This window comes from Fusarium mangiferae, assembly GCF_900044065.1.
Source record: "Fusarium mangiferae strain MRC7560 genome assembly, contig: FMAN_scaffold004, whole genome shotgun sequence".
Classification (NCBI taxonomy): Eukaryota; Fungi; Ascomycota; class Sordariomycetes; order Hypocreales; family Nectriaceae; genus Fusarium; species Fusarium mangiferae.
Genome location: NW_024573924.1, coordinates 337,024 through 362,512, shown reverse-complemented (window position 1 = coordinate 362,512; position 25,489 = coordinate 337,024). Strand labels below are relative to the sequence as shown.

Here is a 25,489-nt window from a genome sequence, read left to right as displayed (position 1 = left end):
GTAGTTTAGACTATTCATGAGCATATCATCTAAAGTTTACTAAATTTTACCATAAATACTCCTTATTTTTGAATATTTCATGATTTTCATATAATTGGAGAAAACATCATTCAGCTCTGATCATTCACATAAGTGGTCATGCTTCAGCGACGCCCCCACTTGTAATTATTTCAAGATCCATCTCCCACACTTCTTGGGACATACCAGCTTGGAGTTTCATGGAACACTTGCAGCTCACAAGGTCTACTCTATTCATGTAGATCTCTGAAAAGGTTACCTATTACATTATAATACTCGGTATACAAAATAAATCTTTCTCAGTAATCAAACAACAACGCATATCGGCTTCTTCAGTAGCCTACCATGTGTACCTATACTGCATCCTCACGACAGGTTTATTCTGAACTTTCGATATGGAAATAAACACAACCGAGAAGAAATTTACTTCTGATGGCCTCATTGACAGAAGTCTCGACTGTTATTTCGACGCAAAGCTTGAAGAGAAATGTCGAGCGAAGTTATTTGCCCTACGAGTTAGGCTGGACATTTGAAAAATATGACAATGATATTCCCAATAGATCACGTAGAGGTACAGGGTAAGCGAATTGCAAAAATTGAATGGATGCTCAAAAACGGCAGGTTTGAATCATATTGAACGTCTCCAATATCACAAACTGCAATCACTACAAGTACAGTGTGACAAGGACTCGAATTACAAGGTGACCTAACCTGATGAACAATGATATGACCGCTGTCAATCCAGTGAAACTGTACTTGGCGTCCACTGCGCAGCTCAATAGTTTAAAAACGACTTTGGTTAATCACATGGAATGAATGAGGGAGAAACGCCAGTTCATTCATACGTCAAGCAGACGCCATGCCCAATATATGGACCAGGCACATTTCACTGAAGGTATCTTCAAATACAGGCAGCGGCATGCTTCAAACGATGTCTTTTTTTCGGTCTCATTGCCTATGGACATCAAAATGCAAGCCCTTGCCATGCAGAGTTTCCCATCCGGACGCAATACCCCAGGTAAATAGAAGCCAGCACCACCAACCCCGCAATATCTTTTCTTTTAGATCGTAGTCTCGTAGGGAAGAGGAGTGACGGTCTGAGGAGGGTTGTCGGCGAGCGACAGTGTGTGAGCCTCACGGGGTCCAGCGGGCTGACGCTTGACCTGGACGACGGTACCGTTGGCCTTGGCCTCCTTCTTGGCCTCGGCGTTGGCCTTGACTCGCTTGAGGAAGTCCTCACGAGATCGGGACTGCTGGATGTGCTCGATTCGGACGTTGATTCGCTTCTCGATGTATCGGTGCTTCACCTGCTTGTAGATGATGACACCGACAGCAGACTTGGTGACGTTGTAGATGACACCAGTCTTGCCGTGGTACACCTTGAAGGGCATACTGTGACCATTGTTAGCCCTCCTGTTCCAATGCCCACAGGAATTCCTCCAAAAAGCGTCCAAGTCTCGCAATTTCGCGTGTATTGTCGCATGATGGTAAAGGGAGCTCTGCTTACCCCTTCTGGACGGCACCGTTCGCCTTGATGTCGACGATATCACCAACGCGGTACTGTCGGAGATAGGTGTTCAGGGCAATCATACCCTTCTTGCGGAAGTCCCGGCTGAAGGCATACTAAAAATTTCACATCGTCAGTCTCATGCCGACGTCGTCGAATTTTCATTCTCGCAGGAATCGGTGGTTGAACATACGCGGGTGCCCGCTCTCTTTCCGTAGGAGTGACCCATCTCGAATGTGATATGCCGGTACCGGTCGGGTTGGGGTTAGTAGTCGTGGTTGGCGAAAGAGATGGTGAAGTCCTTCGCTTTGGTGTTGTGGATTTCTCGTCTCGAAGGCGGCCTTGTGGGAGCGGGTCCTCTGATTTTCCGAAAGTTTTCCAGGTAGGGCAAGGGCGATTGTGGGTTGCACCTTCCAAAGTGGAAAAAAATCTTAGGGTTCGAAACTAGGCACGTGACGAGATCGAGCTCCACCAAATTTCTGTCCGCACATTTTGCTACGATTCGTGTCTTGCGAGAAAGTTCAACTCCCGCAGAACACCCAAGGAGCAAGTCAAGTGAGTATATCACCGCCGCCACGAGTGCATCGCCAGAGGATATCAATTAACAAAGTCTTCAGGATGCCTCCCCGCGCCCACTCCAAGACCTCTCGTGTCCCCCGCCGACCCTTCGAGTCTGCCCGACTGTCAGTATCACCGGCCACTGAACATGAGCTTGTCTCTGTTTAAGTCGTATGTGAATGAAGACTGACCGAATAACAATAGTGACTCCGAGTTGAAGCTCGTTGGCGAGTATGGCCTGCGCAACAAGCGTGAGGTCTGGCGAGTCGGTCTGACTCTGTCCAAGATCCGTCGTGCTGCCCGGTATGTGAACCTTTGCACTTTTTGTGTGCGCTGATGAGGAAGAGTTTTCTAACCAATTGCACAGTCAGCTTCTTACCCTCGACGAGAAGGACCCCAAGCGTCTCTTCGAAGGCAATGCCCTCATTCGACGTCTTGTCCGTGTCGGTGTCCTTGACGAGTCCCGCATGAAGCTCGATTACGTCCTGGCTCTTAAGATCGAGGATTTCCTTGAGCGCCGTCTTCAGACCTGTGTCTGGAAGCTCGGTCTTGCCAAGTCTATCCACCACGCCCGTGTTCTGATCCGCCAGCGTCACATCCGAGTCGGAAAGCAGATCGTCAACGTTCCCTCTTTCATCGTCCGTCTCGACTCCCAGAAGCACATCGACTTCGCTCTTACCTCGCCTTTCGGTGGTGGCCGTCCCGGCCGTGTCCGCAGAAAGAAGGCCGCTGCCGCTGCCGGCGGTGAGGGTGGTGAGGACGAGGAAGACGAGGAGTAAATGCAACCAAAAATGCAAAAACGATTCCCCCTGTCTAGGGCACTTGGTGATGGAATACCACTCATGGGAAGGGGATTCTCTTCATAGCTTGCGGCGTTGGCCAGAGGATAAAAATGGAATGATTTCACCGGATAACGACAAACAAAAATTTCCCGGTGTCTCTCCACCTGTGTACATGAATCTCATGAAACATGAATCCAATCACGACATCCACCCATAATCTTCATTTGCCGTGAATATTTCAATGTCAATGTAGCTATCTCCATATATACGATGCCCATGGTATGTAATAGTGTTGTAATTATCTGTAGTAAACTAGTAATGCATCGCTATAATAAAAGTTCATCCTTGCCCAGCAGCTTTGCCATTGGGTCGTTCGTTACCGTCCGTTTCCTCCTATACTCATCCATTTCCTCTTCCGTCACACCGTTCATCATTTCTTCCCTCGTCCGCTTGCGCGGCTGCTCTTCCTCTTTGTTCTTCTCCGCCTCCTCCTTTGAAGGCTCTTCTGTCTCCTCTTCATCGTCATTTACCAGGTTGGCTCCGGTTCGTTGACGCTCAGCCGCCTCCCATGCCAATTTTCCATCATCACCAGTACAGTAACTGTTTTTGATGAACGAGTGACAGCAAGCGTAACCCCATTTGAAGTTGGACCACCAGCTTCCCCATACTGAAGTATGGTTGTTGATAAGAACATCCTCAGCGTACTTGGATTTGGCCGCCTTCTTGGGCGCACCCTTGATCAAACCAGCCTCGTCGTACTCAACAAACGTCTCAGATTCGGTGATAGCCATGCTGCGCAAAGCAGCCGGCATAGCAGTCTGATTTCCGCCGTACTTCTCGAGCAGTAGCTTCTCTCGTTCCGCACGTTTTGCCTCTGCCTCCTCCAGCTCCTTCTTCCGATAAAACTCTCCTGCTGTGGGGTTTGCTTGTAGATGCTGGCTCGTGTTACCAGACTTTTCTTGGGCCTCCCAGGCGTATCGCTGAGCATTCTCAAACGCGCCAGCATCGCCTGAGGATCGCATGAAACCCTCTTCCGCGAATGCATCTGCTGCCTTGTCTGCCGTTGCACCTGCATCGACCAGTGATCGTGTTTTCGGATCGTACTTGGCAGATTCTAGATCGAGGTTCAAGAGATATTTGGCTGTGTCCTCTCGTATTCGCAGTTGTCGGGTTGCTGTGCTCTGATGTTTGCTCATATCGTTCTCTTCCGCATACTTGTCGCCTTCTTCTGTCTCTTCATCGGCATTTCCGTCCTTGGTGGCCTGCTTGCGTAGCTCCTCCATCTGGTTGAACTCATCGACCACACTGCGATACTCCTTCGCATCGTACCCATTCCAGCGGTCGCGCTTTGCGTCCCATCCCATATTGACATCTTGAATCACCTCATCGGCTTGAATGTCTCTGCCTGTCCATTTTGCGCCCTTGGCTCGTGGCCGACTCAGGCAGTCTTTCTTCTTGTGTGTCATGGCGCCACAGTTTTCGCAAGCACCTTTGCGATACTTGGTGGCCGCTGGGCCGGCCTTTCTACCTCGATCATACCATTGTGACTTGTCGTTCTTCTCTTCGCGGCGCTGATGCTGGAGGTAGTCATTCTCATCGCCCTCTTCGCCGGCATAGAACGGGCGTTTACTGATGAAGGATGGAATGTAGATATTCTCTTCCTTCAAAGCGGCACCAGCGCCCCCAGGGCCGGTACTTGGGGGCGGTGGTTTTGCGGGTGCAGTAGGCATGGCGATTAATGTGCAGCTCTGCCGTCTATTGAAGCGTGCGACTTTCACACGGCGAGATAAAAAATCAGAGTCAAATGTTCAGAAGTCAAAACGGGTGATGCATCCGTCGCACATCACTGAGCTTAGAGTGGAAAGTTGTTTAGATAAGCATTCTTATCGGCACGTGATCGCGCGCGTCTGTGAGAGGCTGGTGTCCAGGCAAAACGCGTCTCATAAGCAGTCGAAGTTACACAAAGACCTTCAGAATGAATTGAGCTTATTGAGAACAGTTCTTTGAGCAACGCTTAGCTCATTTGTTCTTAATAAACAGTAATAAGCCCCTGATGGATCCAAACTTCAGAGAATATGGACTTGTTCCGGGTCAGACTAAACTGTATCGATCACTATCAAGCGACCCCCTCGCGATATGACCCCCAGCTTCGCAACGACATCCGTCCCTCTCAGATACCCAAGGGACCCAGAGTTCCTGTGGTTCGCGTGTTTGGATCTACTGAAACGGGACAAAAAGTATGCGCCCATATTCACGGCGCATTCCCGTACTTGTACGTGGAATATGAAGGAGGCTTAAGTCCTGATGAAGGTTCGTTGTGTATACTCCCGTAAATATCTATCGGTACTAAAAGTTCTAGTTGGCGCTTATATATATCGATTTCATCTGTCCATAGATCATGCCTTAGCCGTCAGCTATCGACGAGATCAGAAAGGTGACAGTGCGAGGTTCGTGGCAAGGATCACTCTTGTCAAGGGTGTCCCCTTCTATGGCTTTCACGTGGGATATCGCTTCTTCTTGAAGATTTATATGTTCAATCCCATTGTCATGACGAGATTGGCGGATCTTCTTCAGCAAGGCGTGATTATGAAGAACAAGTTTCAGCCATACGAAGCACACCTTCAGTACCTCCTTCAATTCATGACAGACTTCAACTTATATGGGTGCGATTATCTTGATGCATCCGTTACTCGATTTCGATCTCCAGTCCCGGAATACGAACAGGGATCGAATTCATTGCACAAATGGCACAGTCGATCAATTTCTGCGAATCACATTACCGACGAAACCACGCTCCCTCGAAGTAGCCACTGCTCGATAGAAGTGGATATATGTGTACAGGATATTATCAACCGACACAAGGTCAAGGAGCGGCCTCTTCATCATGACTTTACGGAAAGAGCCAATCCCCTCCCCGGAGACCTGAAGCTTGTCTACAGCATGGCTGGACTGTGGAAAGATGAGACGAAGAGACGCAAACGAAAGATGCAAGATCCGACTGAGGGCAGCAGTCCATTTCCACCAGAAGTCCTTGTGTCAATGTCAGCCAACGCTCGCGACTCTCAACCGCAAGGCTGGCTTCATGAGGAAGAATTCAGAACGGAGATCCGAAATCTTATCACTGAAGAGAAGCTCGGTGCCGACTCGGAAGAGCTTACTTTTGAAAAGTTTGCCAAGCCACATCCATACGAAAAGCATGTTAACACTACTTTGGAGTCAGTTGAAGACCTCTTCCCATCGAAACTTGCACCAGCATTAGGATTGCCCTTAGGCGTGGAGATGGAGCAAGATCTGCGAAGCAGTATTGTCGTCGATGAAGGTAAAGTTCGCCAGGCCGGGGACGCACACAATGACTTCTATCCTGAAGATTCCGATGAAGAGGCCATTGCGGCGCTCATCGCAATAGAGAAGGCTGCCGCAAAGGTTTCTCGCAGACCAACAGAACTACCAGAAGAGGATCTTGAGCTAGCGGCGGCTCTCAACATCAGTCCCGACAAATTCGATAAAAAGACGTTTTGGAGGTCGGCCCTTGGGGTCTGTCAAAGTGGCCTGGTGACTGGCGAGCTTCCTAACCTCCCAGTGAGCCAAGAGTTCCTTGATTATGCAGAGAACGAAGGGTTTATCGGGCGGACAGAGAAAGCACCGACTCTCACCTCGTCCAGCTTGACCCAGCTGAAGCGACCCCTGGATGATCTTCCATCATCTCAGGCGTCGAACAAAAGGACAAGACTCAATCAATTGTCGATGATAGATGAAGATGAAATGGACCTAGTTCCCGTTCCTTCAACAGGCACCAACAAAATTCTCGCTTCCTCCTTCAGAGGGGCTTCCATCCTCAAAGGCCCTTCATCACTTAACAAAAATACCGGCTCTGTATTGAAAGGTGTTCCCGGCTCCAACCAAAAGCTTAATTTCCCTACGGTCAAAGATCAGAATGATCCGAACACCAAGCTTCGTCTCAGTCAGATGAGCCAGAAGTCTGCTTCTCAGCAGACCGATGATGGTCGTCACAACAAGCATGTCTCGTTTGATCCCAGCAGTTTTCTCCCTGCTGAAGCAGAGTTGTCTCAAATGACTCTGTCATCTTCCATGAAATCGTCTGGAGGACGAGGAGATGATGAAAGCCATGAGTCAAAAATCCAGAGAGCCATGAGTCGATTCGCCAGCCCTGAAGTACACTTGGTTTCTTCTCTGCCCCCTTCTGCAGCTGCTGTGGCTTCCTCTTTGAAAGAATACGGGCTTCCTGATGTGATCTACCAAGATGCTTATTACAGCAGGGAAAAAGATGTCCCTGGGCGGATGCGAGAATATGCTGGGAAGGAGTTTCGACTGGAGAGCAACACACTGCCTTTTCTACCTGAATTTGACCCAACAGGGACAGCTCCAGCCAACTACGGACTCAAATTTGAGACCTTTGACAAGACTACTGCAGAACTTCGGTATGAGCGACAGAGGAAGAAGTGCTCGTTGAGAAGCTGGGAGCTTGCAAACCCCCCGCCCACATATCAAGAAGTCGAGGAGTGGTGGGCAGAAAAGCAACGCAGAGCAAATTCAAAGGAAGGCTCCATTATACCATGTACTCCCAGGCAATATCAATCTCAGATCGATGGACCCACGCCAAAGAACAAGCACGGATTCAAGTACACCCCAGGCAAGCAATCAACTAGTGTCCAGCATGAGGTTCAATATATGAGCACCATGAGTTTGGAGGTTCACGTAAATACCAGAGGGAAGTTCGTACCGAATCCTGAAGAAGATGAAGTTCAGTGCGTGTTCTGGGCGATCAAGTCTGATGGAATTGCTTCCGGCAGTCAAGATTCGGCTGGTGTCCAAACCGGTATGCTGCTGTTGTCAAATGACGCCGAGTTTACCAAGCGTATCCAGCGACAGACAAATGCCGAGGTTATTGAAGAAAATTCGGAACTGGATCTTATGGTTCGAATGGTCGAAATCGTAAGAAACCATGATCCCGACATCCTTACCGGTTACGAAGTACATGGTAGTTCCTGGGGTTACTTGATTGAGAGAGCACGACTGAAGTATGATTACAACCTTTGTGATGAGTTTTCTCGCATGAAGACAGAATCACACGGCAGGTTCGGCAAAGAGAACGATCGTTGGGGTTTCAATACTACATCCACTATTCGGGTTACCGGTCGGCATATGGTGAATGTCTGGAGGGCAATGCGAGGAGAACTCAATCTTCTCCAATACACCATGGAGAACGTCGTCTGGCACCTACTCCACCGAAGAATTCCCCATTACTCGTGGCAGTCTTTGACAAATTGGTATAAGGGCGGCAAGCATAGAGAGCTCAACAGGATGTTAAGATACTACCAGAATCGCGCAAAGATCGATCTTGAGATTCTGGACGCCAACGAACTGATTTCCAGAACCAGCGAGCAGGCGCGACTTCTGGGCGTGGACTTTTTCTCGGTCTTCTCACGAGGTTCACAGTTCAAGGTAGAGTCGATCATGTTCAGGATTGCCAAGCCAGAGAACTTCCTGCTCGTTTCACCGAATCGCAAGCAAGTCGGTGGTCAGAATGCTCTAGAGTGTCTACCACTTGTCATGGAGCCACAAAGCGCTTTCTATAATAGTCCTCTTCTGGTTCTTGACTTCCAGAGTTTATACCCGAGTGTCATGATCGCTTACAACTACTGCTATTCAACCTTCTTAGGACGAGTCACCGACTGGAGGGGTATGAACAAGATGGGTTTTACTGAGTATAAGCGCCAGAAGGGTCTTCTTGCCCTTCTGGAGGACTACATCAATATCGCCCCGAATGGTATGATGTACGCAAAGACGGAAATCCGCAAGTCACTTCTAGCCAAGATGCTGACTGAGATCCTGGAAACTCGAGTCATGGTCAAGAGTGGCATGAAGCAAGACAAGGATGATAAAACCCTACAACAGCTTCTAAACAACAGACAGCTTGCTCTCAAACTGCTCGCCAACGTCACTTATGGTTACACTTCAGCGTCATTCTCGGGCCGTATGCCATGCTCCGAGATTGCTGACAGCATTGTGCAAACCGGCAGAGAAACTCTTGAGCGAGCGATTGCTTATATCCACTCTGTTGAGAAATGGGGCGCCGAGGTCGTCTATGGCGATACTGACAGTCTTTTCATCTACCTGAAGGGCCGAACAAAAGATGAGGCTTTCGATATTGGTAATGAGATTTCCAAGGCAATTACCGAAATGAACCCTCGACCCATCAAACTCAAATTTGAGAAAGTATACCATCCCTGCGTTCTCCTCGCCAAGAAACGTTATGTCGGTTACAAATACGAGAGCAAAGATCAGGTGAAGCCCGAGTTCGATGCCAAAGGAATCGAGACTGTCCGTCGTGACGGTACACCCGCGGAGCAGAAGATTGAGGAAAAGGCCCTTCGCCTACTGTTTGAGACTGCAGATCTCACTCAAGTCAAGGATTACTTCCAAAAGCAATGTCAGAAGATCATGCGCAACAATGTTTCGGTGCAAGACTTTTGTTTTGCCAAAGAAGTGCGCCTGGGTACATACTCGGACAAAGGTGCACCACCTGCAGGAGCTCTCATCAGCACCAAGCGTATGCTTCAGGATGCTCGCGCAGAACCGCAATATGGTGAGAGAATTCCATACGTTGTTATTACTGGTGCTCCAGGAGCGCGACTCATTGACCGATGCGTTGCGCCCGAGGAACTTTTGAGTAACCCTCACTGGCAGCTCGATGCCGAATACTATATCTCGAAGAATTTGATTCCTCCTCTGGAGCGTATCTTCAACCTTGTGGGTGCAAACGTACGCCAGTGGTACGACGAGATGCCCAAGGTGCAGCGTATTTACCACGCAACTACACTGGGTAAGAAGAAGACGACTCTCGAATCCTACATGAAATCCACGAATTGTCTCGTGTGTGGTCTCAAGTTCTCTCAGGAAGACAATGCTCTTTGTCCATCCTGCCGCAAGAACGTTCCCTCATCTCTTCTTACACTCCAGACACGGCTCATAAATGAGGAACGTCGTCTTCAAGAAGTACTCTCGCTATGCCGCAGTTGTTCTGGCCTCGGACCTATTGAGGACGTTCAGTGTGATAGCAAGGATTGTCCTGTGTTTTGGACACGCATGAGGCAGGCAAGCAAGATGAAGGGACAGCGTACTGCAAGTCAACCTGTGATACAGTCGTTGGTGGACAGTGTGGAGAAACTGTCATTGGAGTGGTGAGGATGGAGGATTTGTAAGTGATTATGTGTTAATGACGAGGTGGTATTGTGGTTTTGTACATGCATTGCGAGGCGTTTGGATGATAGGGTTGAGTTGGATGATGCATGAAGATCATGGATATACTGGTAACTACCCTGCAGGTTCAATTAGTTTTTACTCATATACACGATATTGACAACAATTCATCGTGAACTCGGTTCCCTTGGGTCAAATTGTGACTAAAATGCTCCTTGGTACAGTACAGTGGTTGGTGCAATGATCGGAGAGGCTTATCAAATGTTGCGGATTGTAGAAAGCCCACGTAAGTCTATTTCAAGTCCCATTTAATGAATAATTACAGCTCAATATTTAGACTTACAGAGTTGTTTGTGGTTCAATTTACATTCTATATAGATTGGCTGTCATCTCTTGTTGTTTAAATACCGGAGCATTTCGACCGTGGATGTTGGAATCAATTCAACATGTTACTTATTGGATATCGCGGTCCTGGAGCCGTGATTCCGGCGGAGCGTTTTACCGCATCGCGGCCCCACTTGTGATTCGTCCGAACCTGTAGGGGCCGATTGAAGAATTTTGGTCAGTCCCATTCATACCTAGACAAAAACAACGGGCGCTTCTTGTCTCAAACAGTTTATTCATAGATACGAAGATGCCAAAACTGACTCGATGGAAGTGAATCATGCAGATACGATAATAACATGTGCCTATATCGTCATAACCCCTTGTTGGGATCTAACCCGGGCCCTCCGGAATATGACAGTAGCTGTTGCTGGTTAGGAAGCCAAGTTCGAAGGGCTTCGAGAGCGACCCCTGTCAACAGTAAGGGACCGAATAGTTCACGACAGCGGCCGCTGATCATCTTGCTGTTATCTGTAGCGTCTAGCGTGAATGGCATGCATCAGAGCCTCTCCCTCTCTAGCCTCTAGCCTCTAGCCTCTAGCCTCTGGCCTCTAGCCTCTGGCCTCTAGCCTCTGGCCTCTAGCCTCTCCAGCCAAGGTGAAGGAATCACATGTCTAGAACAGCTACGGATAGAGCTCCCCAACATTAATCTGTGCACTAATCCACAAATAGATCTCAGGTACAGGTACAGGTCAGACAATCACTGACATGTGAAGCAGACCAAGATCGAGAGCAAAGCCTAACGATCTAGATCAGGGACCAACTTGGCCAGCTCAACCTTGCTTGGATACGTTGGTTTGCGCGGCGCCTCCACATTCCCGGAGCCCAAAGACAGCCAGCCACATGGCATCGCTGACTCTGATACATAAAACGACCGGAGCAAAATGTGAAAAAAGGAGACGGGGAGGGGCTGACCTGGATGAGACGAGACTAGGGCTTGGCTGGGCTGGGCTGCAATGCGTTGCCAGCAAACCTGCCCTCTCACCTCTCACCTATGTCCTTTGTATGACTCCTTGAGATAGATTGCGCGGTGTGAGGTGTGCCTGTACTGTATGATGCGTTGTACAATGTACAGTATCCGTAAGCTCGGCTCCAATGTGGAGAAAGGAACAAGTCATTTTTGGGGTCGCGTACGGTGTTTTTGGTTAGCATTGACCCAGACATGAGTTAGCTGTCAGTGCCTAATCAAACGCAAACATACCTAGGTACCTGTTGAGATAGAGCAAAAGGCGAGCAAAAGGAAACATCGATTTGCCACAAGGTATAGCGTCTAGACTTTAGCAGCTGAGAGCTATTGATTTGAGTTGCAGAGGCGTGAGTGTACCTGGGTGAGGGCTGGCAAGATGGCAAATATTGACCCCAAGACCCAATCAAAAGCTTCTAGATATTAGCCAGCTCCAAGCTAGAACGTTGAAGGGGCCGAACCGCAGTGGAGGTTGCCCTTGCAGTGGAAGACTGGATGCGTTCCGTGTGGTCCAGTGTCTGATGACTGCCAATCATGTAGATCAAGTGGCCAATATCGATGATGATCTGAGGCCAGGATGCGACCTTGACAAGCTTGATAATTCGACAACTGACAGCCAGGCACAGCTTTGAGGGATGTCAAACATGTCCTGAGGAATTCCATAAGGCTCCAGGTTGTATCAAGCAAATTGTGATGGCGACAAAGATTGTCGCCGATGTTTGACCAACCTCATCTTGCTCCAAAAGGCGCACAAATGGAATCTTTCGAAATTCTAGTTATGGGCTCCAACCATACGGTATCGATATTATGGATGTCAAACATCCTTTCTCCATAGGTACGAAACAGCTGTTCGGCTGTAACACTACCGAAGGATCAAATCATCGACCCAACCGCCAACTAACCCTGTACAAAGGGTCTTCTGAACTTTGTCCGCCTGCATAGAATCATCAGCCAACCCCATGCTGTGAAATCCCCTGCCCCTGTCTGTCTCGCACATCAGCCAAGAGAAGCGTCGAGCAAGAACCTCCGAGGGATGGCCGCAGAGAGACCGCTGAAGTCTGCTAGAAACAAGAGAGTGTATCAGAGTCTTGCACTACTGAGATAGCTTAGTGATTCCAAACAGGATAAAAAATTATTGTAGACTCCTTGATAACGGTAACAAATGTTTGTTGATCGTACCGTCCGTGTCCCCGTTGTTGGTCTTCCCGCCGGTCCGGTCTCTGCCGCAACGCCCCGTCCCTTGGAAACAACAGAAGCAAATTCAAATACTAACAGGCGATTTTCGTCGGCTGAGACAGTGGAATGCTTGTAAATCATATCAGCAGCAGTACACTAGCAATAGCCGTAACATCGCCACGAGCTGCAATCTAATCGACGGAACGCAGCTAATAAGTCGCCTACCGCCGAATCATGGCTTGCTTGTTCTGTGTAAGACTGAAATATGACTGCAAGACACGGTCCATTTGGGGAAATACACTCCCGTCTCGGTAGGTCACCGATTCCATTTCTAGCCATTCCAGCTCACGGAGGTGGGAAGCACAGCATTCAGCATCCGATCCAATTCAGCCAAATTGGATATCCATTACAGGGGGTCACACCAGGTGCTTTAGAAGTTCAATGCGCTGCACTACAGGGGCCCGACGCTGTAAGGCGAGCTGCCAGGCGCCGCCACGACCCATCCGTACGGGAGACAAGAAAATTTGAGCCCTTTATCCTGAGTGACAAAAATAAGTAGCAAACACTCTGCTAAGCTTATACTGAGCTCACTTAAATTTTTATTCCTTAGTGTAGAGGTCCTAAGCTTTTTTGCTCCCAGCCCGGCCATTGGGCCCAATGGTGGCCTGCTACCACATCTAGCACATCCACTAGAGAGCAACTTATTACCGGCAAGGCGACCCTCCCCACACCTTCCCTGGTCTTTTCACGGCACGCGCACCTCCTTCCCCCCTCCCCGGGCAGCAAGAACGGATACTTGGGGGGGTGGCAGGTACCGACCCGAACTTGGCTTTGGCGCAGGAACGAATCATCAATGTCACCGTCTTTTCTCTAATTTGCTCTTACCTCGTTTTGACTCATTTTCATATCCCATATGAACGTGCCATCTCTCCACCTCCCAATTTATTGCTCCTCTCCAAATTCTACCTTATGTCAATCTCGGTATTATCTAACAACACCCTTTGTTTGCGCTACCTCAGCTTTTCATCGCACAGCGCAAACAATACGTAGCCCTCCCACTCCCGCTACAACCTTCAAGATAAAGGGTCCTGTGCCTTGCGCTTGGCGGGTCCCATTTGCGTCATACCTAGATCTCGAACTCGCCCAACATCCCTTGAATTAGGTCTCGGATTTGGTCTCACCTTCCCTCTCGAGTCAGTAAAAAGGAAAGAGACAATCACAACATAAACCAATTCCTCTCACTTCGCCTTCCTCGAATTTCATTTCATCCCGACGACTTTTAACGACCGGGAACGACTTGCATCAGCACCAAGTTTTAGGAAATCGACTAGAACAACTTCAAACGCCCTATGCCTTCCTAACGAAAAAGCGATCCCACACACACTTCCTCCGATTTATTCCACGCTCCACAGTGACAGACCTTCTGCACGCCTTCCATGATCATGGCTGCGAGGTTCACGCCCGAGGCTTTTCTGCCATCGGGCGCCTACGACTCTGATGTTGTTCTTTCCCTGAATAACCATCTCCCTTATCGCAACACGTCCAGTATTCCGTCACCGCCCAACTCGTATCCTCGAGCTGGAACCCTTCGTCATCAATATCCACAACACTATCTAAACCCATGTCAAACGCAAAACCAAGATTATAGCCAGAGTCAATTTCAGCGCGGCCGAATACCCCCCGCGAGCACCCTGCCACTTCAGCACAAAGATTCATCTCCTCTGTCACTAGAGTCTTTAAGGGCTGCTCAATCTGTTCCGCCTAGTTATCGACCATTTCCTCAGCAGACCGAATCTTTCGACACTTTCGACGCTCGTCCCGCGACTGTATCTCCCACTCACGGAGGTCCGCCTCCCGTTCCAGAATTCCGCTTTCCGGTATCATCTACAGCTCCTCTGCCAAACGTTTCTTCGTCTTCCGGACTCGTTGGTGCATCCCTCTCAAGATCCGTTTCGGCAGACGCAGTGGCTGCCTCTCAATCATCAGTGCACGTGGTTCAACGCCTCGTGCAGCAGAACCAATTGATCCGTGAAGCCTGGGAAGCTGAGCGGAACCATCTCGAAGCTAATCGGCGACGAGCTGAAGAGGTCTATCAAGAAGAACGGATCATCATGGATGAGGTCCGGGATAGCTGGGAGGCCGAGAAGGAGGGCATGGCTCGAGAAATCGAAGAACTCAAAGAACGCGTCCATCGACTTGAAGGAGAGAACAGTGCGCTCAAGGCTGTCACAGCGCAGAGTATCCAGGTTACGGGCGTGGTATCGCCTCTCGCGAGTCAGCGTGGCGGAAGCGGTGAGGGCTCCATGGACAGTTCCTACTTCCAAGCTCCACCAGGACGACTCGCGTCAAGGGGACAAAATCCCACCATTCCAACTGGTCTGTCCATGTCTGATGCGTCATCTCTTCCACTTGGTCTTGATGGAGCATCTCGTCGACCTCATTATTTCCAGTCAAGCAGCGCTCGAGTATCTCCCACAACACAACCCGAATCATCACCTTTTGTCCCCCTTGACCCCAGGATGCAGACCCAGAACCCAGTGGCTAAGGACTTCTTGTCGTCCCCTACAGAGGACGTGGCCACTCCTGTTCCAGTCATTGATGTTCAAGAAATCGACCCTAAGTTGGAAGGTATCCCACTCAAGGCCACTGCGGTCCAGAAGCCCACATTCGCCGCCGGTGCATCTCCTCCCGAAAACCCAGCATCTCCCATAGCATCCCCTCCTGGTCCCGCTGCTCGAAGCCCAGAGCAGTCTCGACGCCCCACGAATCCCCGGGCCTCTTCCAAGGAATACACATTGCAAGCTCTCTCTGCTGTAGAGTCTCGACGCCTAACAATGCATGCCGGCCATACACCCAATCATTCCCTGTCCTTATTCCCTAAAGTCAATCCGACTGACCCAGGTTCCATCGTTGGCGAGGGCGCCACACCTACTGTCGAGACTGTCATCAATCTGGATGCAGCTGTGATCGCGGAAGAGGAGAAGAATGACAGCCTATCGGTACCTGTGCAATCTGATAGGCGCGATTCCAAGGTGTCTTTTATATCTGTTACAGAAGAGCTTGACCCAAACGCACCAGATGTCATGATGGAACCTAGTGGCGGCGACAAAGCTCTCAAGGGACCTTTGATGTTAAGAAACATGCCGGCCAAAGATGAGCTCTTTTTTGAAAAATTGCACGAAGCACTGGAGCCTATAAGCCAGGGGCAAAATGCTCTTCCGGCTGTGATGCAAGGCCACGGGCTGGGATCTATTGCTGGACCATCTGGCTCCAACGCTCCTACGCATATGTCCAAGCAGGCCGGTCCAGTCGGCGGGGATGGACCTGCTGACGCCCAGCGAGATGCCGATGATAGTGACGGCGAAGGCAGTGGCAAGGCTATTGAAATTGACGTTCCTTTAAAGTTGAAGAGCACGTCCAACTTTGGTGCCCCTTTTGGTGCCATGTAGGACGGCATCCAAGGAGCCACAGGTTATCGAGCCCGCAGCTCGAGTTTGTGCAACCAGGTTCCACCGTCTTCGCCGGAGGATCTGGAGCGTTCTCAAGCATCCACTTGACGTCTTACTCACGATGATGAAATGTTTTAGCGTTAAATGCCTACTGAGCGGTCTTGAACGCAGGTCACGATTTATACGTCTGTCGAATTTGCGAACTGTCTTTCACCTCGGGCTGAGTTTTCAATCAGGGTCAACGGGAAGCGAGCGCACATGCGGTTTTATGGGACAAGGGATAAAAAAGGATGCACACTTATAGAACAGGAGTATAGGGGGACTGGTCATTATACCTTTTGCGTTTTGTTTTATTGGGAATCGCAGATTCTACAACATTATTGTCGCAATGGCGGTAAACAGTGACGCGATCATGAGCTTATGACAGGAGGGCAGGCTCACTTGGAATTATTTTGTGGAAGTTGGAACATTGGTGGAGGTCTGCGTTTGAATACCCTGAATGATAGGAGGTTGGTATCGGAATCGGATGAAGGACTAGGGCGAAAATGGGGAAATGGGAGTAGTCTGGAGCAAGGCTTCATCTTTCGGGTTTCACGGAACAACGTGAAGGTTTGGGTCGTAGCAAAGGGAGTCGAGGATACATTCATCAGTAGATATCAAGGAAATTGCCTGTGGGCAATAAGGAACTGTTTTTTTCCATCGATTCAGTATCTCTGTCTGCTGTGACCGGTTTTTCGCAATCTTTGACAGACTCTGTTATTCAAAGCCTTGTCCAATGTTCCTATCTTCTGAGTCAAGACATACACGGTACCGGGCGATAAGTTGGACATCAATAATACATTGATAATGTGACAGTGATCAGACTGACAAGTTCAAGTAAGTGCTGGGCTGATAGGCACTCTCGTTCAAGACCCCGTCATGACAACGCTCACGAACTTCTGGCAATCTCTCTTCGGGTGAAACACAGACACAAAATGGAGGACAAAAGCGTATAGGAATCGACTACAGAATGAAATAGCTCAATATAACTTACTACCTGGCGTGTTGTTGTTTGCACACAATATTTATACTGATGCAGCGGTCCAGGAGAAAACCTGTGACGTCGAATTGAGGTCAAAATACCTAATCCAAGCTCCCCTGAATTTGTACTTAACTATACTAATTTCTACTAAATCAAACTCATGTCTTTTTGTTATCTAGAGTGAAGGTCCTGAGCTTTTCCGTTGCATCAAGTTTCTCCTTCAGCCCTTTGCGGCATGGATGTCAACCTAGCCGGGCGAGGGGGTTTTGTAGTCACCACTGACACAAGGCATCAATGCAAGAGCAGCTGCCTTATATCATATAACATCAATCGACTATAGCATCCTTACCTAAGGTACATCATCGCTATCCGACTTGCCTTGTGTGAAAATCCTGAGCCTCTGAGGTATGCAGATATAAACCCGCAGCTTCCGTATATTCATGCTGGAAGTGAAAGAATCCACACTGTCTGAATACAATCGCTACCATAGAAGATCTTAACAATCGAACACCGTCAACGCCTATTCTCCTGATATAGTGATTCCCAGTCCAAACTTCCATGACCATCTGCATCTCTTGCCCACAAGTCTAGTTTCAGATTCTCCCCATTAGACACCCATGGTGAAATCGTGCTCGATACCAGGTGTCACACTGGCCATGAACTAGGGGGAAATGTTAGGAAACGGAGAATAACTATACGCAACATGGAGAGACTTGCCTTGAGGAATACAACTAGGTACTGATCCACTCGGATAGCAACCTCTTGATCATCGATCTCGGTCTCCTGGACCTCCTCCCATTCATCCTTGTCCGCTGCCTCTTGAGCGCCCTTGACATCCAACTTTCCAATCTCGTCTACCAGGCCTTCCATACCAGACGGTGTCTGGCTGTTGCCAGCACGGAGCTTCTCGCGACGCAGACGAAGAGCTGCATCGGCACGGTCGAGTAGAGTCTTCATGACCGAGGCGTGCTTGCAAGGATGCACAGAGGCCATCTTGATGTTGTTGGCGAAGAAGGGGAAGTCCTCAAGTGTCACTGTCTTGTCCTTGTAGTCGCCGACGATGTCCTCTGTCATGTCGTTAGGGGGCAGCGGCTGACCGCTGGCAAGATAGCCTGAGAGATACAGACGGGGTGTTCGGTAGTAGGGCGAGTACATGATGTAAAGAGTGTATGTACGGTGAGCGCTGCTAGTTGTTAGTAGATCTTCCTAGAATGCGACCTTTGTAGCAAACCTGTTCTTGGAATCAGCGCCAGAGTCGCGAATGATAGCCTCATCGTCGTCTTCATCCTCCATGTCAGGGATTTCGTCATCATCCTCGACAACCTCTCGATCACCGACATTTCCGGAGTCATCCACCGTCCTCACCTCCTTGACCTTCAACGGCTGGGAACTAGCCAGACCACCGGTCCTCAACCAACCATCCTCATCGTCGCCAGTAGCTCCCTTGAAGTCTTCGCCATCGTTGACGAGAGCTTCCTCATGGCCTGCGTCGCCTGCAAAGTCATCGTTTAGGCGTCGATGGCAGGGAACGTTGCGTGTGACGAGGAACTGCTTTCCTGGAGGTAGATGGCTTACTCGCTGCTCGGGAGAGTCGGCATCACCCCAAGACCAGGTCGGGAACTTGTACACGAGGTAGTCGCCCGCAGCGAGGAACTCTTCGGGTGTGATTTGGCCAGTCTGGCGGAAGGTTGATTTGTGAGAGACAGGAGTATAACGATCCCGTAGGGTGTTGACGGTGGAATATATGTAATTCATGATGACTTCGTTTCGTCTCGATTCGCTCGTTCGATAGATATGATGTCTGTTGAGGTTCAAGGAGTCGGAAAGATAAGCTTGTCGTAGTGTGGACTCGGACGCTGTATCTGAAATAATGCGGGGTTGAGATTCTGTATAGGCCTGGTGGTGAAGGGATACAAAGGAGCCAAAGTTCCAAATAATAAGAAAGGCTTTAGAAAACTTTGTCGTATCTCCGTCACGTCTGCCTGAAAAAAGAGGGAGGATGACTGATAAAGAAAGACAAATAAATATGTTATGGTGCCTGAGTAATAGGCTTCACTGGTGAGGCGATCACATGGAGGTGTACGGATATGCCTGGACCCCTCATTGGCCGTGACGTCGGACAGCCACTCAGAGTTGGGGGAGCTTGACTGAAGCGGGTACGGAGCTGGGCTTATCTTATCAACATGCACGTCATCTTCCAGAAGCTTTGCTCACGTGTATACCATGAGCCTCTCCTGGCCAGATGAGAGTCCGTCTGGTGCTTGGATCACCAGGACAAGAGACGCAGAGTTAGCCATGGTCAGTGAATTTGCATAAAGTGATCAAGTGCTCTATTCGGGATATCGTGGTATCTTTTCTTCTTCAGAATATTTTGTTAGAAATACATGTCTACAAGCCCAAGTCCAATAGGAGGTAAGATACTCATTGCTCTTCCTGAGCCTCTTCCTCTTCCTTCTTCTTCTTCTGCTCTTCACGCTCTTTCTTTTTCTCTAGTAGCTTCTTCAGCTTCTTTGCTGAGTTGAACACGCCATTCGTGCCGGCTCCGCATGCAGCGCATGTCGGGTCTTTTCTGTATCTCTTAAGGGCACATGGCTCGCAAAAGTAGTGTCCGCACCTCGTCTGAATCGGTTCCCTATATGGTCCCTCGCAAATAATACATGCAAAAGGGATCTTTTCAAGCATAGCAATCTCGTCTGCGTCGTCTGCATTCTCCACCTTCTTGTCGCGGTTGGCGCTCGCAACAACGGTACCGCCTAGGTTCTTCTTCCCCTTGGTAACTTCTTCCCACTCCTTATCAAGTTGCCAGCCTTGCTTCACATCGTCACGTATGTGGGCGAAGACACAAGAATCCCCAAAACCACACCACCCGGTCTTCTTGTAATCCTTGCAAACGTCTGGCTTGAAGTCCATAACTGTGATGGTACGGACATTTGAGGAGGCCTTGACAGGACCCTTCGCTCTGTGGGGCGCATCGGGGTTCTTCTGGATGAAAGTAGTCTGGTTTGCGAGTCCTTTGTATGTTCCATCGGGCTGCGGATCCTTTGTGGCAATTCTTGTTGAGCCTAGGAGGTTCTTTGCTGATAGCGCATCCTGAGAGTCTTCATCGTACCAGTTGCTATGTTTTGTCGCGTCATTGGTACTTGTGATAGGTACATTGCGGTCTGCTGTATAAACTGTCGCCTGAAGATCCGTCTTCCCTGTTGTCAAATCTTTTGAGGATGCTGTGACGGTGGCAGTCTTCTTGCGCCGCTTAACGCGCTGTCCCGACTCGTCTTCTGACGATGAGTAGTCGCTATCGTCGCTGTCAGCGGGAAGTGGCGCCGCTGGTCGTTTGCGTAGGTTTGCTTTGCCCTTTGCGCCTCGTTTCTTGAATACTGGGGCAGACACTTGTGGTTCTGTTGTTGAATCAGCCATCTTTGTGGTTCTCGGTGGTCAATTTAGAAGTGACGGTGGTGGATTTTGAATGCGACCGTTACAGATTGGAAATCAAAGTTTCTTGATTCTAGGATGGATGGATCTAGAAATGATCATGTGACTGCGCGTAGCGTTGGTGCCAGGAGTTGTGAGCCAGTCAAATTTGAATGACGGCATTTGGCAATTGTCAAGTCTTTCTTCTTGAGTTCGATATGATGTCTTGATCAGATCTCTATTATCTAATTTTACTTTAACGACGCTATTTTGGCCGGAAAGGAATCCATCCGCACTGAGACCAAATCCATCTTTGGGCCACCTTCAGCACGCAGATATGATCTATCAATCGACAGTGGCACCTTAAACTGGTGCGCTTCTTTTGTATTTATAAGTCCCCCTTGCGGCTTCCCTGGACATCTTTGAATGACCATAACTTCAGGAAAGCTTCCTATAATATCACAAACGCCATATATACCGTCTCTGGCCATCATCCAGGATGACCATCTCGCCATGATCCGATAAACAAATGTTCAACAAGAATAATCGGATCTCCTTTATCATGAGTGTGCTCTTGAGGCAACCATCCAAAGCTATCTTTTGGCATGACAAGCACGTCACCAATCAATCGAGGTTCTTCGAGTCTATCTAGTTCATTCCCAGTATGTTCCGCACCCGTAGACTCCTTGAAATAGTCCATGAGAACTTTTGTGAAAGCAAAAGGTCCAGTAGTGGACATAACATCTTCGAAAGAAACTGCCTGTCCAGGCTGCTTGGACTCCAGGAGTTTCTTGAGATCCCCTGCCACTTGGTTCACAAGCGTCTTGATGGCAGGATGGTTTGGTTTGGCCAACACCGAATATTGGCATAACTGCACAGAGTATGGAGAGCCAGGCCAGATGGGCTGTTTGTGATGGTCATTCTCTATCCCAACGACCAGATTCACTGAGCCTTGAAACTGTTTCGGAATCCATTTCGATACTGGCTGATGGGGGTATACGTCGATATCAGCCCAGACACCACCCTCGCGCAGCAGTATCAGGTACCTCAAGAAATCTGCTTTGAGAATTGGGTCCTGCAGGCTTGTAAACACGTGTGATATGTTGGCATCAAACCGATCGCGAACATAAGCGTCATTATTGGCATCAGTAATGCGCTCATACCGCCAGTCAGGATTGACTACACGCCATTGGTGTGGAAAGCCAACAGTTCTATCAGTCGGGTTTTCTGAATCGTCTTTCCAACTTTGCCATATCTTATGTGGAAAAGGTTCATGTTGCAGAGTGACAGGAGCCGTAGGCAGTGGTTCCTCTTCAGATAAGCTACTTGCTATCGTGTGTATTAGCAAGCAATCCAAGCTGAGGGTTTGCGAACAACTAACGCCTTATCCTGCCACTATATGCGTAGTTGACGGTCAAGAAGATGACGATCACGATGGCTATTGAGGCAGTGTAGACATACTTCCGGTGCGCAAAAGCCGGTGGCAACATCGTGGCCAGACCGACTACAATGAGTTGAAGGGAATTGAAGTGACAAGAATGCGATCAGCTTCGGGCAGAATTACAATAAGACAATTTCAGCCCTGTCGCGATTAACCACAGCGACTAATGGACCCCTGAATCGGTGTGGGGCCGAGTCTCCGGCCGTGTCGGGATACAACTTCTTGCAGCCAATTATCGATCCTCTGTTGCCGCCCGGTATAAGAAACCATTTAACCACAACTGTCTTCAACCAACACACCAGTAAAAGTTCACGATATGGTCTCATGTGGAATCTACAACCAACATAGCTTCAGCCCTCGTTAGAGATGTCCCCAGAATCAAGCGATGATCGGGACAATTCCTTGGGACGATAACTGCTGGCTCAGCCAGCGAGCGTCTATTTCTGTACGGCCATGGTTCTTAGACCAACGGCTTCGTGCAGCTTCTGATACACTCCCTGGAACTGCCAAGTTTGGTGCAACCAACAGTTCCAAAGACGAATTGCTGCATGAGTCTAATCTCTGGTCTGTTGGGTCGCTCTTCAGCTTCCTCCCCGTCCTTTCTACTCAGCTTTCCCTCAAAACTCTGTGCTTCTTTTTCCTTCATGGTACACACACTTCTCTGTGCTGTTGTGCAGGTCAACTATCAAGATGAAAAGGTTCATCCTTTCTTTCCTATTTCTTTCCTTCTCACAGTTATGCTTCGCCGCCAACAAGTGTTACTATCCCAACGGCCTCGAAGCCGAAGACCATCCTTGTGATCCCAATGCAAAGCAGAGCGTCTGTTGTTCTGGGGGCCTAGGAACAGTATGCCTGTCGAACAAATTATGCATAGGGGGTAATGGAAATACGGTGCGAGGTTCATGTACGGATAAGAATTGGAATTCGCCCGAGTGTGCAATGTTCTGCCTGGGTTGGTGACGATCATACAAAAGATATCGCACAGTCATACTTACTCTTCCCAGGCGCTGATACAGGAGGGACTGACCTGATCTCATGCTCCAACGTTACAAACAGCGACACATCATATTGCTGTGACCACAACACCAACTGTTGCAACAGTGGCGTCGGCAGATTCAATGTACTCCCATCTGACCCCGAAGTTTGGGCGACGTGGAACCGAAAGGCGACTCGATATGACGTTGTTGGTACAATGTTTAGTGGCCAGTCTACGACCGAAACCGCATCGGCAACAACGGACGTCACGTCTTCTACGGCATCTGCTTCTTCTTCTTCTTCCACCACGACAAGCGATGCATCCATACCGTCCAGTTCTGTGCCGGATACACCAGAGCCATCCGAAGCACCCGCAGGGCTTTCCACCGGTGTAAAAGCAGGAATTGGAGCTGGTGTTGGTGTCGGAGCGATCATGGCTGTGGCTGTTATATATCTCTTTTGGAAGATGCGAAGGAACGAAAAGGCTGCTAAGCAGGGCGAGCAACAACAAATTTCGAATAACAACCCGATGACGGATGCTTGGCAACAATCTCAGTACGTGTATGCTTCGAAAGGCTATCAGTATCAACCTCCACATCCGCAAGAGCTATCTGGGACTCCGTTACAGGGCTTTAATGGGCCTGCTGAGTTGCCAGCACACAATTGACGCCTATGTACTTTTTTGTCTCGCCTCCAGGTTGATGGGAGTTCCGGCTGGTGCCATGTATATAACCTTAGATTACGCTTGAAGCATTAAATATATAGCATAATATCATTAGAGTTGACACTGATGATGTTCCTGGCAGAGCTTGTTGAGATTGGTAATTCACCTATTGCCTTGCAAGATGTGCGAAGAGCAAGTGAATTTGGGGCTATCTTAACTTCGAGCCTAAAGAATATCGCATGATCATCCTCGACAAAAATTTACATTCTGTGAGTAGGGTTTTTGCACGACCGGGGAGTTTATGGCACTTAGACCCTGATCTTCAGACGAAGTCATAGACAGCCTCACTGAGAAAAGCATATACCTAACCAGGCAGGGAAGACCCTGCGATCAAGAGACACGTTTTTACCCAAAGTTATCGTACGGCTTATAGTCCCTCTGTGAGCCCGAATGGATTGTGCGATCCTATGTACCTTAGGTACTGATATATTCGCGGCATGTCGAAGATGCTACCCTGTACCCACGTGTTTGAAGCTCGGAGAATCTAACGTCACTCCTTGAACTAAGGATTAAACCGACCGAGGCAGACGAATTGTGTTTTTTCTAAGTACTGTGACCTATTGCTGTTTGGCTACTACGTAGTTGCTTATGCGATGATAACTACTACAGTGTTTGTTGATGTCTTCATTTGATGCAATAGATGCTACCTTAACACATTGTCACAGAAACATAGATAACACGTAGAGAGGTACTCGTTCGCTCCACTGACAGAAGCATTGTCCAACGATGCCCTCTCCTAATCAGAAACCCCTTTCTCCCGCAGGATACATGAACTATGATTCACCAGTAGAAGCCATCGTCAAAGCAGTGCATGGAAGCGATATTGAGATGTGAGGCTTAGTTCTGACGTGTCTGGAGAGGAGTTGCCCACAGAACTGCAATTGGCCAAGACGCCAAACGATAGCTCGAGACCAATGCATGTCGGAGACTCGTATTGGCCAAACGGAGCTGAGAATTGCTTACATAGACAGAATAATCCAATGCAGGCAAAGCAAAAGAAAACCTTCTTTTAGTTTTTGCTATTTTATTTTTGGACACGGTCTGGATCGATCGCGGGCAGCTCCAAATACAGATCTGATCAACCATCATATCACATCACATCACATCTCATCTGTTGGGGAAAAGCAACCGACAGAGGGCAAAGGCGAAAGCCTGCAAGGCCAATAAGTTAGTCAATCGTCTCCGCTAACTAACAAGGTTTGGCAGCTAAGCGTAATTGGCCGAGGAGAGACCCTGGTCAAGGACAACCTTGGCAGAGAAATGAGATGAATGAGGGTGTTTATGCGGACCGTTGGAGGAATCTGGGCGCTTATTGGATTTTCGGTTTTGTGCGCATCCTGCTGATGATGCGATGACGGCATGTGATACCAGATAATCAATTCCTGGTGGTGGTTGGTGATGGTGTCGTGTTGTTGACTCTTTAGAGGTCACCAAAAGCCAATATCACGAATCACGCCATGTTGTTTGTTTGTTTTCAACCATTCTAGGCTACTCTCCTCGAGCTTCACAACCGCTACTGCATGCACATGCAGGCTAATCATGCCCTACACATCACTATCGTTTGCATAAACCCCGCAGCCTTGCTCCAGATGACACCTCGCGAGTAGCAATGCATCTCGAGCTCATTGCTACAGAGACATGTTGAGTAAACAAGTAAAATGCCTACAATTGAGTTCCAACACCGGATGATCACTCAAGATTCTGGCTCGTGCTGATGAGTTGGCAGCACTGCTAGCGGCATTGAGTTCTTCGATGGACGGGCTCGAAGATCAGTCTTTGACGTGAGGCGTTTGCCTAACGGCGACTAAAGAAAGTGTGGCAGCTCTTTTACGATGATGAAAAGCCTGGATGAACGCCTCAA

The 25,489-nt window shown here is 48.9% G+C and overlaps 9 protein-coding genes across 9 annotated transcripts; 4 read left to right on the top strand and 5 right to left on the bottom strand.

The window, feature by feature from the left end:
- Positions 1 to 1,079: 1,079 nt before the first annotated feature.
- Positions 1,080 to 1,754, bottom strand: FMAN_08691 (putative ribosomal protein L21.e.A, cytosolic; the record flags this gene model as incomplete). The annotated part of the gene is made up of 3 exons (XM_041829449.1): positions 1,080 to 1,410; positions 1,526 to 1,641; positions 1,719 to 1,754. The coding sequence occupies 3 exons, from the start codon at positions 1,752 to 1,754 to the stop codon at positions 1,080 to 1,082; spliced, it is 483 nt and encodes a 160-aa protein (XP_041680211.1).
- Positions 1,755 to 2,143: 389 nt separating this feature from the next.
- Positions 2,144 to 2,862, top strand: FMAN_08690 (putative 40S ribosomal protein S9 (S7); the record flags this gene model as incomplete). The annotated part of the gene is made up of 3 exons (XM_041829448.1): positions 2,144 to 2,208; positions 2,288 to 2,386; positions 2,451 to 2,862. The coding sequence occupies 3 exons, from the start codon at positions 2,144 to 2,146 to the stop codon at positions 2,860 to 2,862; spliced, it is 576 nt and encodes a 191-aa protein (XP_041680210.1).
- Positions 2,863 to 3,191: 329 nt separating this feature from the next.
- On the bottom strand, positions 3,192 to 4,595 carry FMAN_08689 (uncharacterized protein; the record flags this gene model as incomplete). The annotated part of the gene is made up of 1 exon (XM_041829447.1): positions 3,192 to 4,595. The coding sequence occupies one exon, from the start codon at positions 4,593 to 4,595 to the stop codon at positions 3,192 to 3,194; it is 1,404 nt and encodes a 467-aa protein (XP_041680209.1).
- Positions 4,596 to 4,940: 345 nt separating this feature from the next.
- FMAN_08688 (putative catalytic subunit of DNA polymerase zeta UPR-1) lies at positions 4,941 to 10,071 on the top strand (the record flags this gene model as incomplete). The annotated part of the gene is made up of 2 exons (XM_041829446.1): positions 4,941 to 5,175; positions 5,225 to 10,071. The coding sequence occupies 2 exons, from the start codon at positions 4,941 to 4,943 to the stop codon at positions 10,069 to 10,071; spliced, it is 5,082 nt and encodes a 1,693-aa protein (XP_041680208.1).
- A 3,981-nt stretch (positions 10,072 to 14,052) lies between these two features.
- On the top strand, positions 14,053 to 16,059 carry FMAN_08687 (uncharacterized protein; the record flags this gene model as incomplete). The annotated part of the gene is made up of 1 exon (XM_041829445.1): positions 14,053 to 16,059. The coding sequence occupies one exon, from the start codon at positions 14,053 to 14,055 to the stop codon at positions 16,057 to 16,059; it is 2,007 nt and encodes a 668-aa protein (XP_041680207.1).
- Positions 16,060 to 17,687: 1,628 nt separating this feature from the next.
- Positions 17,688 to 18,835, bottom strand: FMAN_08686 (uncharacterized protein; the record flags this gene model as incomplete). The annotated part of the gene is made up of 3 exons (XM_041829444.1): positions 17,688 to 17,741; positions 17,810 to 18,263; positions 18,312 to 18,835. 3 exons carry the CDS (start codon positions 18,833 to 18,835, stop codon positions 17,688 to 17,690), a joined length of 1,032 nt encoding a protein of 343 aa, XP_041680206.1.
- Positions 18,836 to 19,501: 666 nt separating this feature from the next.
- Positions 19,502 to 20,494, bottom strand: FMAN_08685 (uncharacterized protein; the record flags this gene model as incomplete). Its single annotated transcript, XM_041829443.1, has 1 exon — positions 19,502 to 20,494. The coding sequence occupies one exon, from the start codon at positions 20,492 to 20,494 to the stop codon at positions 19,502 to 19,504; it is 993 nt and encodes a 330-aa protein (XP_041680205.1).
- A 484-nt stretch (positions 20,495 to 20,978) lies between these two features.
- On the bottom strand, positions 20,979 to 21,978 carry FMAN_08684 (uncharacterized protein; the record flags this gene model as incomplete). Its single annotated transcript, XM_041829441.1, has 2 exons — positions 20,979 to 21,817; positions 21,870 to 21,978. The coding sequence occupies 2 exons, from the start codon at positions 21,976 to 21,978 to the stop codon at positions 20,979 to 20,981; spliced, it is 948 nt and encodes a 315-aa protein (XP_041680204.1).
- An 890-nt stretch (positions 21,979 to 22,868) lies between these two features.
- FMAN_08683 (uncharacterized protein) lies at positions 22,869 to 23,571 on the top strand (the record flags this gene model as incomplete). Its single annotated transcript, XM_041829440.1, has 2 exons — positions 22,869 to 22,881; positions 22,934 to 23,571. 2 exons carry the CDS (start codon positions 22,869 to 22,871, stop codon positions 23,569 to 23,571), a joined length of 651 nt encoding a protein of 216 aa, XP_041680203.1.
- Positions 23,572 to 25,489: the final 1,918 nt, after the last annotated feature.